Below are 17,594 nucleotides of genomic sequence, written 5' to 3'. Positions count from 1 at the left end.
AGGTAATCAACATCGAACATTGTGAAAGTGAAAGTAGACAATCGGCAGCTGCCGCTCCTTTGACCTTTCCCTTCCAATACTGTAGCAGATCAAGATCGTCAACCCATTCATCATGAAATTGAAATCACAAAATTGACATCGTCCCCCGGCCCCAGTACAGAAATATAGTTGAAAACATTTCCCATTATTAGATCTACACCTGCAACTTTATTAAGGACTTTGACTTTAATACGTGTTAAATGTGTTTAAGAACAAAAAGGACAGAGACAAGCCTCTTTTGATGAGTTATAGACATTGAAATGAACAGTTTTTATTTTTTCCCCTAATATGTCTCTTTCGCACTCTTTTTTCCCCTTTCACCCAGCGTCCAGCGTCTTCCCCTTTCTCTAAAAAAAACCCCTGACTACTACTACTACTACTACTACTACTACTACTACTACTACTCCTTCTACTACTACTACTACTACTACTACTACTACTACTACTACTACTACTACTACTACTACTACTATTTCTTCTACCACCACCACCACCACCACCACCACCACCACCACCACCACCACCATTCACAGTGACAAAAAACCTATTCAGTGACAAAATACGTATTGGCACAATGGCTGCTACTACAACTAAGCCCATACAGGGGGCATGCATGTTTTACAAACAGCCCTTGTTTTTAGTTAATTATTCTTCAAAATGCAAGGCTTTAATAACAGCTTGACCTTTTGTTATTTGCAGAAAAATATCAAACATTAAATTGTATGACAGCTTCTTTATGCCAATTTTGTAGCAGTTATTTGGTCATATTTCCAATAGCAAAAAGTATCTTTTTTTCCCCCAAAACCAGTCCCATGATGCCCAATGAATAGTTAGACTATCAGATATATGGAAAAAGATGATTCTATGCGTAGCAGTTTTTTTTCCTTCTTTGAAAGGCGCTGATTATCGGCCCTTTTCTTAGACGTATTTTTCCCCTCTTACAGAGATTTTCCCCAAAACAATGATATCTAAAAAATAATTATTTGTGTGTGTGTGTGTGTGTGTGGAAACCTTTAATTATATAAGTTAACCTCATCCAGTGTAGAAAATAGAAAAATATTCCATAATTAAATTATCTGTTGCCTTGAAATTGTTTTAAAAACAGTTAAATATGTTAAATTGATCATTTAAGACTTTCTGTATTTTTTCCCCAAATCTGGCGTTTCTCTGATTATTTTTTTCCCCTCAAAAAAGGCCAGGTCCTTTCCCCAAAATAAGATAAAAAACCCTGTGTGAAGTATAGAATTAAAGAGTTTGAAGTATTAATATCCATTTGTCTGATGTCTGTATGTTGAGTGTCTTTTTGTTTATTATTAGTTTTATTGATAGTTATTGCAAAGTCATAAATTAACTAAGCAATACATTATTTTTCTCTTTTTTAAAAAATAAATGGCTGCTAAAATTTCAAATTTCATGGGTACAGCTCTTATAAACAGGGCAGGACCAGCATGGTGTTTCATGCAGTGTGCATCATCAACTTTTAGCAAGTTAAAACTATTGTAGGTTAAGCACCAATTGCTCATTTTAAGAAATAAACATTGTAATATTTATTGAGTTTTTCATATTTTTGGCATTCACCAGTTTCTTATGAAATATTGATTTCAATCACCAATTTTAAATTTCATGACCTACATGTTGTAGTGGCAATTTGGCAATCAGAAATGCTTTCGTACCATAGCTGTAACTGTATGTCAGAGTTAAACATTTGAGCAATAACATTATCCCTTATGTTTAAAGGTTGCTTTCTTAAAGGTAAATACTAATTGCACATCACAAGCACTATATATATTCTTTTTTATGTCCCCCACCACTATAGTGGGGGACATATTGTTTTTGCCCTGTCTGTTGGTTTGGTCAAACTTTAACATTTGCCATAACTTTTGCAATATTGAAGATAGCAACTTCATATATGGCATGCATGTGCATCTCATGGAGCTGCACATTTTGAGTGGTGGAAGGTCAAGGTCATCCTTAAAGGTCAAAGGTCAAAAAAAAAAGAAGAAAAAAGTCAAAGCGGCGCAGAAGGGGACATAGTGTTTCTGACAATTACATTTCTTGTTTTAAATTGTTATGTACTTACAAACTTTTATACAAAAGTAAATGTACCCAAGTTATAACAGTTTTCATTCAGCATGCAATACACCCATGCTCTCGAGTCTCGATGAATCATGTATGAGATGACATTGTGCCTTTTGCACATACCATGATTTACAGGGTTTACACAAAATACCTGTGCAATTGATTTCTGAAAAGTTTGTGTTTCTGATATGTGCACAATAATATTTGGAAGGTTGGTTCTGGAATGAACAATTATGCATATGCATGTATGACACAATATTAAGTTTATTATGTATTAATAATTTCATATAAGGCCCATATTATGGAAAGTTAAAGCGAAAGTTGAATAAAGCAAATAAATAAAAAATTAGCATATAATGTTCAAATAGGGAAAATAAATTAGCCTTGCTCTTTAATAGAAAATCAGGCCTAATGTATGTGCATAAAGTGTTGTTCCAGAGTAGCCTGTGCAGTCCGCAAAGGCTAATCAGGGACGGCACTTTTTTCGTAAACTGGTTTTTATCTAAGAGGCTAACAAAAAATACCATAAAAGTGTAATGGGTCTTTCTTACTAGCCTGTGAAGACTGCACAGTCTTATTTTGGAGACACCACTTTACGCACGTGCATTAGGCCCTATAATTTTACTCAGGCTCTAATACTTTACAATACTTTTATGTTACCTTGACCACATTTTGGTTAAAAACTGGCTGACAAAAAGGACACCTTGTCCAAATTTTTTAAATTTAGCAAATAAGCCCTTTTGTTATGTAAACAATTTGAAATTCACCATTTCGTTAACTTCCCAGTGCAAGTGATTTGTTCTGAACCAGGATCCAATGTCAACAGTACATACAACTGAAATTGTATAATATACTGACTTCCCTGAAAAATAATGTTCATTCCTCAAATTTTGAAGCTATATTTAATACGTTTTTAATCTATTGAAAGCTCTCTGCTAAATCAATTCACAAAACTGTTTGGAAATGTTGATTCCAAGATAAGAGTGACAAAAGTGATTTTGAAAAAGAGAGCTTAATCCCCTTACAGTATTGAGCTCAGAGTTATTTATTGACCCTCTTGTGTTAAGAAGCAAATTGAAAATAGCTGTTTGCAACCAGTATAAAACCATACCAAAGTCTTTTACTTCATATGCAGTTTCAAATGAAGCCTTTAAAACTATAATCTATTATGAAAAGTCTTTAATTTAATTAGATTTTTAAGGGGCAACAAATGTGTCCAAATGCGTAGCTGTGGAGGAAAGGCTAAAAATCATTGGTAATTTTTTAACTAGATTAACTTGTATATAGAAAGGGGTGACAGGAGTGATTTGAAAAAAGGTGGGTCAGACCACAACCCTAACAGTATCAACTGAGATTTATTTATGAAAATCTCTTGCAATCCCTATACTCAATTAATCTGAATATAGAGTGACAGGACCGATTTAGAAAAGTTGTGTCAAACGGCGACACTTACTGTATCAAGCTCAGAGTTATTTATTAAAAATCTTGTATAAACCCTGTACGAGATTAACTTGCATATAGTTCAGAGTGACAGGACGAATTTAGAAAAGTTGTGTCCAACCCAAACCTTACTGTGTCGAGCTTGGAATTTATTAAAAATACGCGATTAACTTGCTAACAGATAAGAGTGACAAGAGTGATTCTGACGACGAAGGCTCGGGCTCAAACCACAACCGGCTGCGCAACAAGTGGCGCATGGTGCTCAACATCAAGAAGCTAGAGCAGAACGTCTTGCGGCCAGATGAGGAGGAGACCATATCACCTAGGAGCCCCTACGCCCGCAACCTTCAGTCTCCACACCACTCATTTACCTCTCGAATAGTAAGTACAGTCCCTGTTTGAGTGGATGAGAAAGAATACCTTCTACCTTCAGTAAACACACCACTCACTGTGTGAGTGGATGAGAAAGTAGGCCTTCTACCTTCAGTCACCACACCACTCACTGTCCTCCATAATAATAAGTACAGTCCCTGTGTGAGTGGATGAGAAAGTAGGCCTTCGACCTAAAGTCACCACACCACTCGCTGTCCTCCAGAATAGTAAGTACAGTCCCTGTGTGAGTGGATGAGAAATAAGGCCTTTGACCTTCAGTCACCACACCACTCACTGTCCTCCAGAATAATAAGTACAGTCCCTGTGTGAGTGGATGAGAAAGTAGGCCTTCGACCTAAAGTCACCACACCACTCACTGTCCTCCAGAATAGTAAGTACAGTCCCTGTGTGAGTGGATGAGAAAGTAGGCCTTCGACCTAAAGTCACCACACCACTCACTGTCCTCCAGAATAGTAAGTACAGTCCCTGTGTGAGTGGATGAGAAAGTAGGCCTTCGACCTTAAGTCACCACACCACTCACTGTCCTCCAGAATAGTAAGTACAGTCCCTGTGTGAGTGGATGAGAAAGTAGGCCTTCGACCTAAAGTCACCACACCACTCACTGTCCTCCAGAATAGTAAGTACAGTCCCTGTGTGAGTGGATGAGAAAGTAGGCCTTCGACATTTAGTCACCACACCAATCACTGTCCTCTAAAATAGTAAGTACAGTCCCTGTGTGAGTGGATGAGAAAGTAGGCCTTCGACATTTAGTCACCACACCAATCACTGTCCTCTTAAATAGTGAGTACAGTCCCTGTGTGAGTGGATGAGAAAGTAGGCCTTCGACATTTAGTCACCACACCAATCACTGTCCTCTAAAATAGTAAGTACAGTCCCTGTGTGAGTGGATGGAAAGGAGGCCTTCGACCTTCAGTCACTACACCACTCACTGACCTCCAGAATAATAAGTACAGTCCCTGTGTGAGTGGATGAGAAAGTAGGCCTTCGACCTTCAGTCACCACACCACTCACTGTCCTCCATAATATTAAATACAGTCTGCAACCTGCAGTGACAACATTATTTACCGGCCCCCCGAATGGTTTGTTCTGTACGTGTGAGCCGGAAATTCCTACTTTAGTCTTGTTTTAGAAAAACTGGTCCAAATGATTGTGCACAAACTGTCGTCCCAGATTAGCCTGTGCAGTGCACACAGGCTACTCAGGGACGACACTTTCAGCTTGTATCAAATTTTTAGTATAAATGAAGTCTATTCTTATCGACAATACAGTCAGGATGGAATTTTAGTGTTGTCAGTGATTAGCCTGTGCAGACATGGATTAAGCCCAGTTTTTCCATATCAAAGCTCATTTTATCCCATCTTCATACCAGAAATATCTAAATAACACCCTATGTGATACATTTTGTGTTAAAAAAACTAGGTTATTTTATGTCATTTTGACTTTTTATTGACATGACGTAATTTGATTTTTAGTGCAGTTTTCTACCATGTCCTTTGTTTTCCTTTGAAATTAATGCAAAGAAATATTAAAATGATGGGATAAATAAAATAATACTTTAGTGTTAAATACAGTTTAGGTTATTTGCTAGTCACGAATAATCTGAACTGCTTGCCAGATCTTGTGGTATAGATTTTCTAGGCTTTGCTTGGTAACATATCTATTAAAATTCAAAAAAAGGTGATCAACAGTCATTTATAAATTATGGTACAGCAGCTTTATCAAGTTAAGTTAATGATATAGGATCAACTGGATCTCTAGTTATGTCTCAAGATTATATTATCAAATTCAATACATTGTGGCAAATTATTGCTTTATTGCATTTGAAGGAAATACAGGTCATTGAACGTACAAATTATCTGACACCCTGTATAGAAATATGCATATTTTCCTTACATGTTTTGCTAATTGCCTTATCACCACAGCGCAAGACGTTCACAAAACAGGACAGTGATGAGGACTCCATGAACAACATCCTGTACCCGTGGAAACGGCTGTTCCGGTTTGAAGACTCCCCAGTCACCGTGAGATCTGTGATGAAGATGGGAGAGGTGGACACATATGAGACACTGGAGGGGAGCTCCAAACTGTGGATCGGCAAAGACTACATTAACTTTATACATAAGGACCCTGTTGACCTACATAACCCTTTTGAAGGTTTGATTAATTTGAGCTGCCCTCTGGAAAACTAGGGGCATTGCATGTGTGTAAAGTGTTGTCTGAGATTAGAATTTTGCTTTTATAGTGTTTTTTGTTTAAAGTAAGCTTCTAGTCAACAAAAATGCATTAAACACAGAAAGTTTCTTGTTTTTTGTGTTCTGATTTGGTTTTGTCATTGTTTTTGTCAAAAAAGTACATTTTAAGCAGTGTTCCAAGAACAATAAAACAAAAATCCAAATCTGCTTGAACACACCAGTTCAAAATAAGGATATCTTAATGATATTCAAAGCAAATTTAAACCAAATAAATAAATGTTTTGTCTCCTACATGATATTGTTTTCTTTTTTTTGATACTGCTGAGCAACTGCTGAGCAATACATGTATGTTGCTTGATTCAGTGAACATTTCCCAGGTTTTATACTCACCTTAACAAGTCCTACTAAACTTATTTCAGAAGTCTGCATAGTTTTGATAATTAGAAAAAAATGCTGCTCATTTAACCTTTCCCGCTCAGAAGAACAGAATAAACAGAATAGCCTGCTAATTACTTGCAGTTTATTCAGGTTTTATGCTGTTAGCTGTTCATCACTGTCTTAGGGTTTGAAATGTAGCCTTTAAAACTTGAATTTAGTGAAAAAGGTATAAAAGTTTAATTTTCTGAGGGACTACAAATACGTCAAAATGCGTATCTCTGCTCCTGTGTGAGTTTTAAAAACCAAAGTGGACCGAAATGTTTCAGATTTCATAGCACGTGATAAGACCCCTCGTATGCCTTGGCACGACATTGGGGCTGTAGTCTACGGGGAGGCCGCGCGGGATGTGGCCAGGCACTTCATACAGCGCTGGAACTTCTGTAAGGTATCATCATCATCATGTTATTCTAGCTCTGAGAAAACTGGGCTTAATGCATTTGCTTAATGCAGTCCGCCAAAACTGAATTTTTGGTTAGAAGAGGTTTTGTTTAAACAAATATTCCATTTGAGCGGAAAGTTTTGTCCTTAATGTCCTGTGTGGACTGCACAGGCTAATCTGGAACAACACTTTATGCACATGCATTAATGCACAATTTAGAAGATTGCCATGATGATATGGCCCGACACTTCGTACAGTGCTAGAACTTCTGTAAGGTACGATGCACCTTTCAGTAAATTGCCATGGTGTGTTGTGTGATGCATGTTCGTAAAGTGTTGTCCCAAACTAGCCTTTACATGTGCACAGGCTTATAATGGCGGTACTTTCCAATTTTTGGAATTTTTGTTTAAAGGATTTTTTTTCTAAATAAAAATCCAGTCTAGGCTCAAAGTTTTGTCTCGGATTAGCTTATGCAGACTGCACTGGAATTTCAGTAAAGTATGATACACAATTCAGTTGGTTGCCATGGCGTAGTGTGTTATGGTGTCTGCCTAACTACTGGGAGGTGACTGCTTTGATCCCCAATATAAGAGGGTTTGTCAGGTAGATTTCACTTACACAAAGTACTGATTCTACCCACTAAACAGACTTGAACTTGTTTCAATAAGTCTTTGGCTTTTGAGGAAATTAAGCTTAAATGCATAGGCTTAAACGAATCAAGTAAACAGAAAATAGATTTGTCTGTGTGTCTGTCTGGCCTAGGTTTTTTTCCAGGACTTGAAAGTACATATAAAATTATGTAGATAAGATAATGCAACTATGTTCTATTATTATTGGTTGCTGAAATATAAACTCATTATGGTTAAAATTGTATCATTGTTTCTACAGGTCATTTGATGTTATGAGGGTATAATAAGTTATGATATAAAATATTCAGAAAGATACTAAAAAAAGCGGAACAAAGCTTTATTATATGCAAAGTTTGGGTTTAAACTGTTAAGATCAATAGTTCATTTATATCGCAAATTAAATGAGCTTTGTTCTAGAAAAATTAAGCTAAATTTATCTGGGACGACACTTTACTTGTCTTAAGCCCAGAATTACCATAATGCCACTCCAATTATGGTTGGTTAGACATGGGGTAGATCTGTGAAGTTCACTTCTTGCAGATGGAAAAATTCAAAGCCAACAAACGCTACCCAATCCTGATGCCTAAGTCCTATGGGAAGTGCAAGGTGTCAAGCCGTATCCAGGACATCACGTACGGCTGCACAACCCAGATCCTGCGCAGCGTGAGTGGCTGGTCGGCGGGAATCAACAAGGTGGAGCAGTCCATCCATAACGCCTACCTGGACTGTATCAAGAACGCCAAGCATTTCATCTACATTGAGGTGGGTGGACATTTTGATGCAAGGGTTTAGTTTGAAAGAGTTGTTTCTGCTATACATCAGTATTCTATTTCTCTTCAAAACCATTAACTTTCACATAGTCTAGGGAAGGTTGAGAGGGGTTAAACTCTATGTCAACTAATGAAAATAATCTGAAAATTTTGACACATTGAAAGCTGTTGGTTTGCTAGGGTTTCTGTGGGAACATATAGGCTTTACTTCATGGAAAAGCCATTTTAATTATTTTAATAACTGTCATTAAATATTGCAAATAAAAGATAGATAATAGTTTTTAAATTCCTGGAAATAAAAAAAGCTTGCTTCAATGGTTATTGGTGACCAATTATTAAACAATTAACATTCAAAAGGCTGGATTTTTATGTCCCCCACCACTATAGTGGGGGACATATTGTTTTTGTCCTGTCTGTTGGTTGGTTGGTTTGTGTGTTTGTTTGCTCCTTACTTTAACATTTTGCCATAACTTTTGCAATATTGAAGATAGCATCTTCATATTTAGCATTTATGTGTATCTCATGGAGCTGCACATTTTGAGTGGTGAAAGGTCAAGGTCATCCTTCATGGTCAAAGGTCAAATATATAGCTTTAAAGCGGCGCAGAAGGGGACATAGTGTTTCTAACAAACACTTATCTTGTTGTTTAGAAGACTTCATTTAAACAGAAAATTCCATAAACGCAAAATGTGTTGTCCCAAATTAGCCTGTGCATACCCTACATGCTCATCTTTCGCGACACATTATGCACAATGATTAAGACCATATTTCCCATAACGTGGCTTCTATTGTTTGTTGTGTGATTTCAGAACCAGTTTTTCATTAGCACGGTGGGGGACCACTCTATGGTGAGGAATCAGATTGCAGAGGCTTTAGTGGAGAGAATTACCCGGGCTTACCAGTAAGAATGGGCAATTTTAATGTTAATTTTGAAGTATTAAAAACTTCAATGTCCCGTTTATTAAGTATTGGAACCACAGAGATAGCATTAAGAGAAACTGTTGCCAGGCAATGAGCCTCAATCTGGGAAAACTGGGAAAAGTGAATGTGCTTAAAGTGTTCTCCCAGATGAGCCTGTACAGTCAGCACAGGCTAATCAGAGACGACACTTTCAGGCTAGACTGGGTTTGATTTTCCTTTTTTTAACCTTAATCTGGTGTTCTATTTATTACAATATTTTTGGATTTTATGTCTCCATATCCAAATAAAACAACAACAAATGCTGCACACAACACAAAAAGATCAAATAGCATCTTGTAAAACAACATCACTATATTGGGCTGAGAGTGATTAAAAGTTATGTAACTGCATTTTAACGGTGATTTTTAACTTTGTTATAATTTAATAAAAAAACCTTGCTTATGTTAAATAAGAATATATGTGTTTACAGAGACCCCAAAACAAATGCTTATTTATCCTATTTATTGGTGATGTTTGAAAATGTTCAGTATAAAACCTACAAATTTGCTGTTTGTTGTATTTTGATTCTCTCTTAACTGAATTTTTTCTTTTATTGGATTAGATAGTTAACCAAATCACAATAAAACTCTCCTTGTTCAATCTGTTCCGAAATTACTTCTCTTATACACACTGTTCACAATAATGCTTCCCTTGTACACACTAGTCCCAATAATGCTTGCCTTGTACACACTGTTTACAATACTTCCCTTGTACACAATAATACTTCCCTTGTACACACTGTTCACAATAATACTTCTCTTATACATACTGTCCCCAATAATGCTTCCCTTGTTTTTACTGTTTGCAAAATTACTTCTCTTATACACACTGTTTATAATAATGCTTTCCTTGTACACTGTTCCCAATAATGCTTCCCTTAAACACTGTTCGCAATATTACTTCCCTGGTATACACTGTTCACAATAATACTTCCCTTGTACACACTGAACACAATAATACTTCCCTTGTACACACTGTTCCGAATGATGCTTATCTTGTACACACTGTTCACAATAATACTTCCCTAGCTCAAACTGCTCACATTAATACTTCCCTTGTACACACTGTTCACAATAATACTTCCCTTGTGTACTCTGTTCACAACAATACCCCCGTTGTTCACACTGTTCACAATAATACATTCCTTGCTCACACTGTTCACAATTATGCTTCCCTTGTACACACTGTTCACAATAATACTTCCCTTGTACACATGGTTCACAAGAACACTTCCCTTGTACACACTGATCACAATAAAACTTCTATTGTACACACTTTTAACAATAAAACTTCTCTTGTACACACTGTTCACAAATTAACTTCTCTTGAACACACTGTTCACAATAAAAATTATATTGTACACTGTTCACAATTAAACTTCTCTTGTACACACTGTTCACAATTAAACTTCTCTTGTACACACTGTTCACAGTTAAACTTCTCTTGTACACACTGTTCACAATTAAACTTCTCTTGTACACACTGTTCTCAGGTCAGGAGAGACATTCCGTGTATATGTGATCATGCCCTTGCTGCCAGCCTTCGAGGGGGAGATTGGAGCAAACGGGGGGTACTCCATACAGGCTGTCCTACACTGGAACTACAAGTCTGTGTCCAAGGGAGAGAATTCACTCTGGGCAAATCTTCTGAAAAGAGGTGAGAGGAAACAATTCAAGCACGCAATTTATGCAAATATAAGTGTCTTGTTGAAGCTGCAGAGCTCTACAGATTTAGATCAAGTCCTTAAATGCATGTGTATTAATTGTTGTTCCAGATTAGCCTGTACAGTATGCACAGGCTTATCAGAGACTACACTTTCTATCTAGACTTGATTTTTGTTTTTAAAAGACTTCCTTTTAACAAAAAATATCATACAAGCGGAAATTGTCGTCCCTGATTATCCTTCGTAGACTGCACAGGCTAATATGAGACAATATTATACGCACATGCATTTAGTGCAGTTTTTTCAGAGGGAGGCTTAATTTTATCACAAAACTGTTTTCTGTGTTGTGTAGGTTGTTTAACAGAGTTTTGTATAATAGGGTTATATATTCACACAATTTTGGACAAACCAATAGGAAAGTTTGATGTAAATATGTCAGTTCTTTACGAGTACAAATATATAACAGAATTGTACATTACACTGATAAAAGTAATTTTATTATATACCTTTCATATGTTTCTCTTATTATCCCCGCTGAAAAAAATTTCGGAGGGGATGTAGTAATAGTCTCCGTCCGTCCGTCTGTCCATCTGTCTGTTCATCTGTCCTTCCGTTCCAAAATTTGTCCAGAGCATAACTCCAAATCTATTCCATGGATTTACTTTAAACTTAAAATATAAACAGATGGCAACTAGGAGAAGTGCAGTGACCAAAAACCATAACTCTATCTACCTTAATTTTTTAATTATCTCTCCCTTTTACATAATTTCAAAGTAAATTTTAGTCCGGAGCTTATCTCTAAATCTACTGAAGGGATTTACTTGAAACTTGAAATATAAACAGATGGCAAGTAGGAGAAGTGCAGTGACTAAGAACCATAACTCTATTTACCTTAGTTGTGGAATTATCTCCCTTTATTTAATTTCAAAGTAAATTTTTGTCCGGAGCAAAACTCTCAATCTACTTAAGGGATTTACTTGAAACTAGAAATATTAACAGCTGGCAACTAGAAGAAGTGCAGTGAACATGAACCATAACTCTTTCAGACATAGTTTTTGAATTATCTCCCTTTATTTTTTTATTTATATATATTTATTTATAATTTTCAATTATATTTAATTTAATTTCATAGTTAATATTTTTGCTTTTCAATTTTAAATATTTCCCTTTATATAATTTTACAATAATATTTTAATTTGTACACTGAAGTATTCAATGAAAAATGAATAGATGAGTTTAAGGAAAAATACAGTGACCAAGAACATTTATAACATGTATATATTTATACAACTGTTTATAGTCTTCTTTTTTAATTACCTCCCTTTCTTTCATTTCCATATATGTTATTACCTACAGCATAACTCCAACACTATGTAACTATATTGATACTTGAAATATAAATAGATGACACAGGTGCCATGTTTTACAAATATTATTCTACTCTCTAAAACAAATGTTGTTATACAAGCAAACACATATCGGTGGGGATTTGGCACTACTGTGACAAGCCCTTGTTTACATTAATATAATGAAATGTCAAGTCCGAAAAAAAGCTAGCATGATTACATTATTGAATGAGGTTGTGAGGTGGAGAAAAGCCTTCGGGGAATATTAGGAAAGTAATGTCAAGTAGATTTTAAATGTAGGACTTAATTTGTATTATTTTTTCCGCCTCTTAGCACGTGAAATAAGTCTAGTTTTCATGTGATTTAGATAATATTGATTGTTTGAGAAGGATACGTTTAGAGTTGACATTGAAATAATCAGAAATGTTTGCGTAAACTCAGACTGTCCAATAATATATATATATATATGGAACGCATGCGTGTCTAATATAATAAATATTAGATGCTCACATAAATTTAAAGAATTGTGACAGCTGATTAAATTATATAAATAAATCTATAATGAAATTGATTTTATTTCAGTTGACGATCCCAAAAAGTACATAGTTTTCTGTGGATTGCGGGCACATGATGAACTAAAAGGGAAACTGGTATGTTACATGGCTATTGAATTGCATGTTTTATTATACCCCCACAAACGAAGTTTAGGGGGGTATATAGGAGTGAGCTTGTTGATCGGTCTGTCGGTCGATCCGTATTAAGTGTCCGCTCTCTAATTCAAGTTGTTTTGATCCGATCTTCACCAAACCTGGTCAGAAGTTGTATCTAAATGATGTCTAGGTCAAGTTTGAATATGGGTCATGCCGGGTCAACAACTAGGTCACGGGGTCACTTAGTGCGTTTTAAACATTCAGCATGTTGTCCGCTGTTTTTTGTTAAGACAACATTCAAAATATTATGTGTCAATGCGGCATGTGGGGGTATTCGTCACGTCTGTGACAAAGCTCTAGTTTAATCATATTATGAGTCTCACTCTGGGGAAAGGGGGCTTTATGCATGTGTGAAAAGTGTCTTCCCATTTTAGCCCGTGCAGGGTTTTCTAGAATTATTGGTTTTAAGCAGTTCTCAGCTTAATGAAAATCCAGTTTAGGCGTTATGTGCTGTCACAGATTAGCCTGTTTGAACTGCATAGGCTTTAATGTGATGACAATTTACACACATGCACATGCTCATTATCAGGCATTCAGTCTACCTAGGGTGTCAGTGGATTGAAAATAATAAAAAATTGTACTACTTGGGAGAATTGTGAAGTGGATGTCAATAAAATATGGGTTTTCTTTATCTGCCTGATGTTTTTGTTATAAGTATCAAGGGCGGTATAAGGTCATGTATGTTGACAATCGGCTCATGTATGATGCGGCACTCATGATAATTATGCTTTTAAACATTAGAATTTCCAGTGTGAAATTTACTTAAATGAAGAAGTTTGATACAAAAAAATCTGAATGTGCAAGAAATTAAATACAACAAACATAAAATAAGATCAGTTATTGTACCCTGCAACAGGGTTAGTCCACTTGCACAGAAACTGTTATGAGTGAAAACTAAACCCATATATTTTATGATTTATCATTACCAGTTATTAGCTTACCTGAGCACAATGTGTTTAATATATAGTATTATCTAGTAGTACATTACAGACTGTATTAAAATTATGCCCTTGGGTTCAAAAGAGGTCTCATTGGGGGGTCACCAGTTTTATATAAACTTATATATGGAAAATCTCTAAAAACCGTTTGTTTCAATGCAGGGCCTATTGCTTTCACATATGTTATGCAGCAGTATCTAGAAGTTCACTAAAAAATTTGTTCCTATCATGCTTCTGGGCTTTCAAGAATCCTCAGTGTCCTCTTGTCATATTTTTGTTGGTATGGCAACTTATACAATTCCCTCTAGATTTTAACTGACTTACCATGTTGTGTACATACATGCAATTTGGTTTTCAGTAAAATAAAACAGTTGGAATATTATGATTCAGTTTTTTAAAGAATTTAAATTACTTAAAAAAAGAAGAGCCATGCTCTAGGAAAACTGGGCTAAATGCATGTGTGTAAAATGTTGTCCCTGTAAAAATGTAAACTGTAATCAGGGACAACACATTTGGCATATAATGTAAACTGTAATCAGGGACAACACATTTGGCCTAGAATTGATTTTTGTTTAGAACAGACTTTCTGTAGGCATACAATTCCATAAAAGCAGACAGTGTGGTCTCTGATCAGCCTTCACAGGCTAATCTATGATGACACTTTACGCACATGCATGCAGCCCCATTTTTCAAGAGCAAGGCTTTAATGTGAATGGTTGTTAAACAAAATGCAATTTCCTATTCATCAATACAGTTGAAAGACCATGATTCAAATTTACACGAATTTTAATTAAAAAATAATTAAATGCAACTGGTGATTTTGTTGCCAGGTTACAGAGCTGGTGTACGTGCACAGCAAACTGATGATCGTGGACGACGATACGGTGATCATAGGCTCGGCCAACATCAACGACCGCAGTATGCTCGGGACCAGGGACAGTGAGATTGCCATCCTTGTGCAGGATAACAAGAAGTTTCCCGTGAATATGAACGGCAAGGAACACATGGCAGGCAGTTTTGCAGCCTCCTTGAGACGGACGCTGTTCAGGTATGGGTTAATTTGAGCAGCGTTCTGAGAAAAGTGGGCCTAATGCATGTGCATTAAGTATTGTCCCAGATTAGAATGTGCAGTCCACACAAGCTAATCAGGAACTAGACTTTGTGCCTAAAATGGACTTTTGTTTTGAAGAGGCTTCATATAAATATACACAAATCCCATAAAAGTGTTGTCCCTAATGAGCCTGTGCGTACATTAATTGAATTGGATTTTTGTATGGACTGCAAACACTTAAAGTGCATATCTGAGTGGTAAAAGGTTAAGTAACCATGGCAACTGCATTTTCAGAGAGCATCTTGGGATTGTTGAAGGGAACAAGGAAATAGATCTCAGTGACCCAGTCTGTGATAGCTTCTACAAGAATGTATGGATCGCCCAGGCCTCTATCAACACAACCATCTACCATAAGGTATAATATTGCCACCCTGGCTTCTATCAACACAACCATCTACCATAAGGTATAATATTGCCACCCTGGCCTCTATCAACACAATTATCTACCATAAGGTATAATATTGCCACCCTGGCCTCTATCAACACAACCATCTACCATAAGGTATAATATTGCCACCCTGGCCTCTATCAACACAACCATAAACCATAAGGTATAATATTGCCACCCTGGCCTCTATCAACACAACCATCTACCATAAGGTATAATATTGCCATCCTGGCCTCTATCAACACAACCATCTACCATAAGGTATAATATTGCCACCCTGGTTTCTATCAACACAACCATCTACCATAAGGTATAATATTGCCACCCTGGCCTCTATCAACACAACCTTCTACCATATGGTATAATATTGCCACCCTGGCCTCTATCAACACAACCATCTACCATAAGGTATGATATTGCCACCCTGGCCTCTATCAACACAACCATCTACCACAAGGTATAATATTGCCACCCTGGCCTCTATCAACACAACCATCTACCATAAGGTATAATATTGCCACCCTGGCCTCTATCAACACAACCATCTACCATAAGGTATAATATTGCCACCCTGGCCTCTATCAACACAACCATCTACCATAAGGTATGATATTGCCACCCTGGCCTCTATCAACACAACCATCTACCACAAGGTATAATATTGCCACCCTGGCCTCTATCAACACAACCATCTACCACAAGGTATAATATGTATATTTATTCATTAATTAGCAAATAAAAACCAAATGTTTTATGCTTTAAGAGAATGATAGAAATATTTACTTGTTTTAAACATTTTAATGTAAAAAAATACTTAACATGATACGCAAATGTACAAATAGTAATAAACTTCAAAAAGTTCCTTCTTGGAAATACAAATGTAAATGACAACTGCTGTATTCTTTTCATGGAAGTTAAAAAGTACATTTGTGAATGCAAAAAGAAAGAACTTATTCCAAATTTTCAGGGATTTAAGGCTAAGATTGGCTTTAAATTTTATCAAACACAATGAAATAAAGGAATTGTTTGGACAGTAAGAGTTAATGAGTAAAATGTAATTCATAAATGCATGAATAACAAAAATAACTGTTGTTAACTCTCATTATATATGAAACATGCAAAATTGGTTAACTTGGTCAAATCTTACTTTGTTGTTTGCATATTGATCATAAAGTTTAAATTGATAGTGTTGTAAACTGAACGTATAGTGTAAAACCAAACTTTGTTAATAATGTCCATTTTTAATGACATTATACCGGTACACTTATTTCATGGATGCACGGTGAACAGTCAAAACTGTTTCCCAAGGTATCAGGGATGACTTTGGTACCGTGCCGAGGGCAACAGTTCCAAATGTCAGCCCTGATACCGAGGGACAACAGTTTTGACTGTTCACCAAGCATCCATGAAATAAGTGTTTTATTACCTGATCAAATTTCCACCATAGAAATAACAGCAAACTAAATTTTTATTTACACACAACAGTAATTGATAAAATAAATAATTTTGACTGTTTAACTGTAAAATGACGTCATTTTTTCGAAGAAATGACATCATTATTCCAGCGGGCAACAGTTCAATCTGTTGACCGGTCAACAGTTCGATATTCACCGGTAACAGTTTTAAACATTGCAAATTTCTTTTTCGACGAGGAAATAGCAAAAAATAATTAATTATCATTTATATAAGACATCAGGTAATAATAGCACATGTTACATAATTGGGTTTTATCTTGTTTGTACACTGTAACAATAGTTAAATTGTTGTTGTAAACCTTAATCTTTTTTTCGTTCAAGTATCACCTAATATAATTGCGTTATGCATAAATAATTATTTAAGTCAAGTAAAGTCTACAAAAATCTATGTAATCATACCAATGAAATTGTGGCTATTGCTATAGGGAACACTGATTGTTTAGGTGTTTAAATGTAACTTTATTTTACGAAATACTTTATGAAATTTTTGTTGATTTTGAGCATTATAGAGGCTTTAAGTATATGAATGTGCCGGTCTCTGTAAATTGTGTGTATATACATATATTATGAAATGAATACAAGCATTTAAAGAGGAAAAAAAATCATGAAGCCCAAGTGTTGATCATCATTTGACAGAACAAATT

The 17,594-nt window shown here is 35.9% G+C and overlaps 1 protein-coding gene across 6 annotated transcripts in view; it reads left to right on the top strand.

Annotated features, from left to right (window-relative positions):
• LOC127874071 (phospholipase D1-like) overlaps nucleotides 1–17,594 on the top strand; it is a 97,431-nt gene that overhangs the window by 70,328 nt on the left and 9,509 nt on the right. For all 6 annotated transcript variants that reach the window (XR_008046611.1, XR_008046609.1, XR_008046610.1 and 3 more), the window contains 9 exons: nucleotides 3,740–3,939; nucleotides 5,874–6,105; nucleotides 6,848–6,966; nucleotides 8,130–8,351; nucleotides 9,169–9,260; nucleotides 10,812–10,975; nucleotides 12,911–12,978; nucleotides 14,807–15,024; nucleotides 15,322–15,442. Coding sequence is in view for 2 of the 6 variants with exons in the window: in XM_052418184.1 (XP_052274144.1) it covers nucleotides 3,740–3,939; nucleotides 5,874–6,105; nucleotides 6,848–6,966; nucleotides 8,130–8,351; nucleotides 9,169–9,260; nucleotides 10,812–10,975; nucleotides 12,911–12,978; nucleotides 14,807–15,024; nucleotides 15,322–15,442 (1,436 nt within the window). In the remaining 4 variants the exon portion in view is untranslated. The remainder of the gene's footprint in view (nucleotides 1–3,739; nucleotides 3,940–5,873; nucleotides 6,106–6,847; nucleotides 6,967–8,129; nucleotides 8,352–9,168; nucleotides 9,261–10,811; nucleotides 10,976–12,910; nucleotides 12,979–14,806; nucleotides 15,025–15,321; nucleotides 15,443–17,594) is intronic.

Source organism: Dreissena polymorpha, chromosome 3, assembly GCF_020536995.1.
Source record: "Dreissena polymorpha isolate Duluth1 chromosome 3, UMN_Dpol_1.0, whole genome shotgun sequence".
NCBI classification, from domain to species: domain Eukaryota; kingdom Metazoa; phylum Mollusca; class Bivalvia; order Myida; family Dreissenidae; genus Dreissena; species Dreissena polymorpha.
Note: the sequence above shows the minus strand (reverse complement) of the source record. Positions and strands in the feature narration are given on the sequence as shown.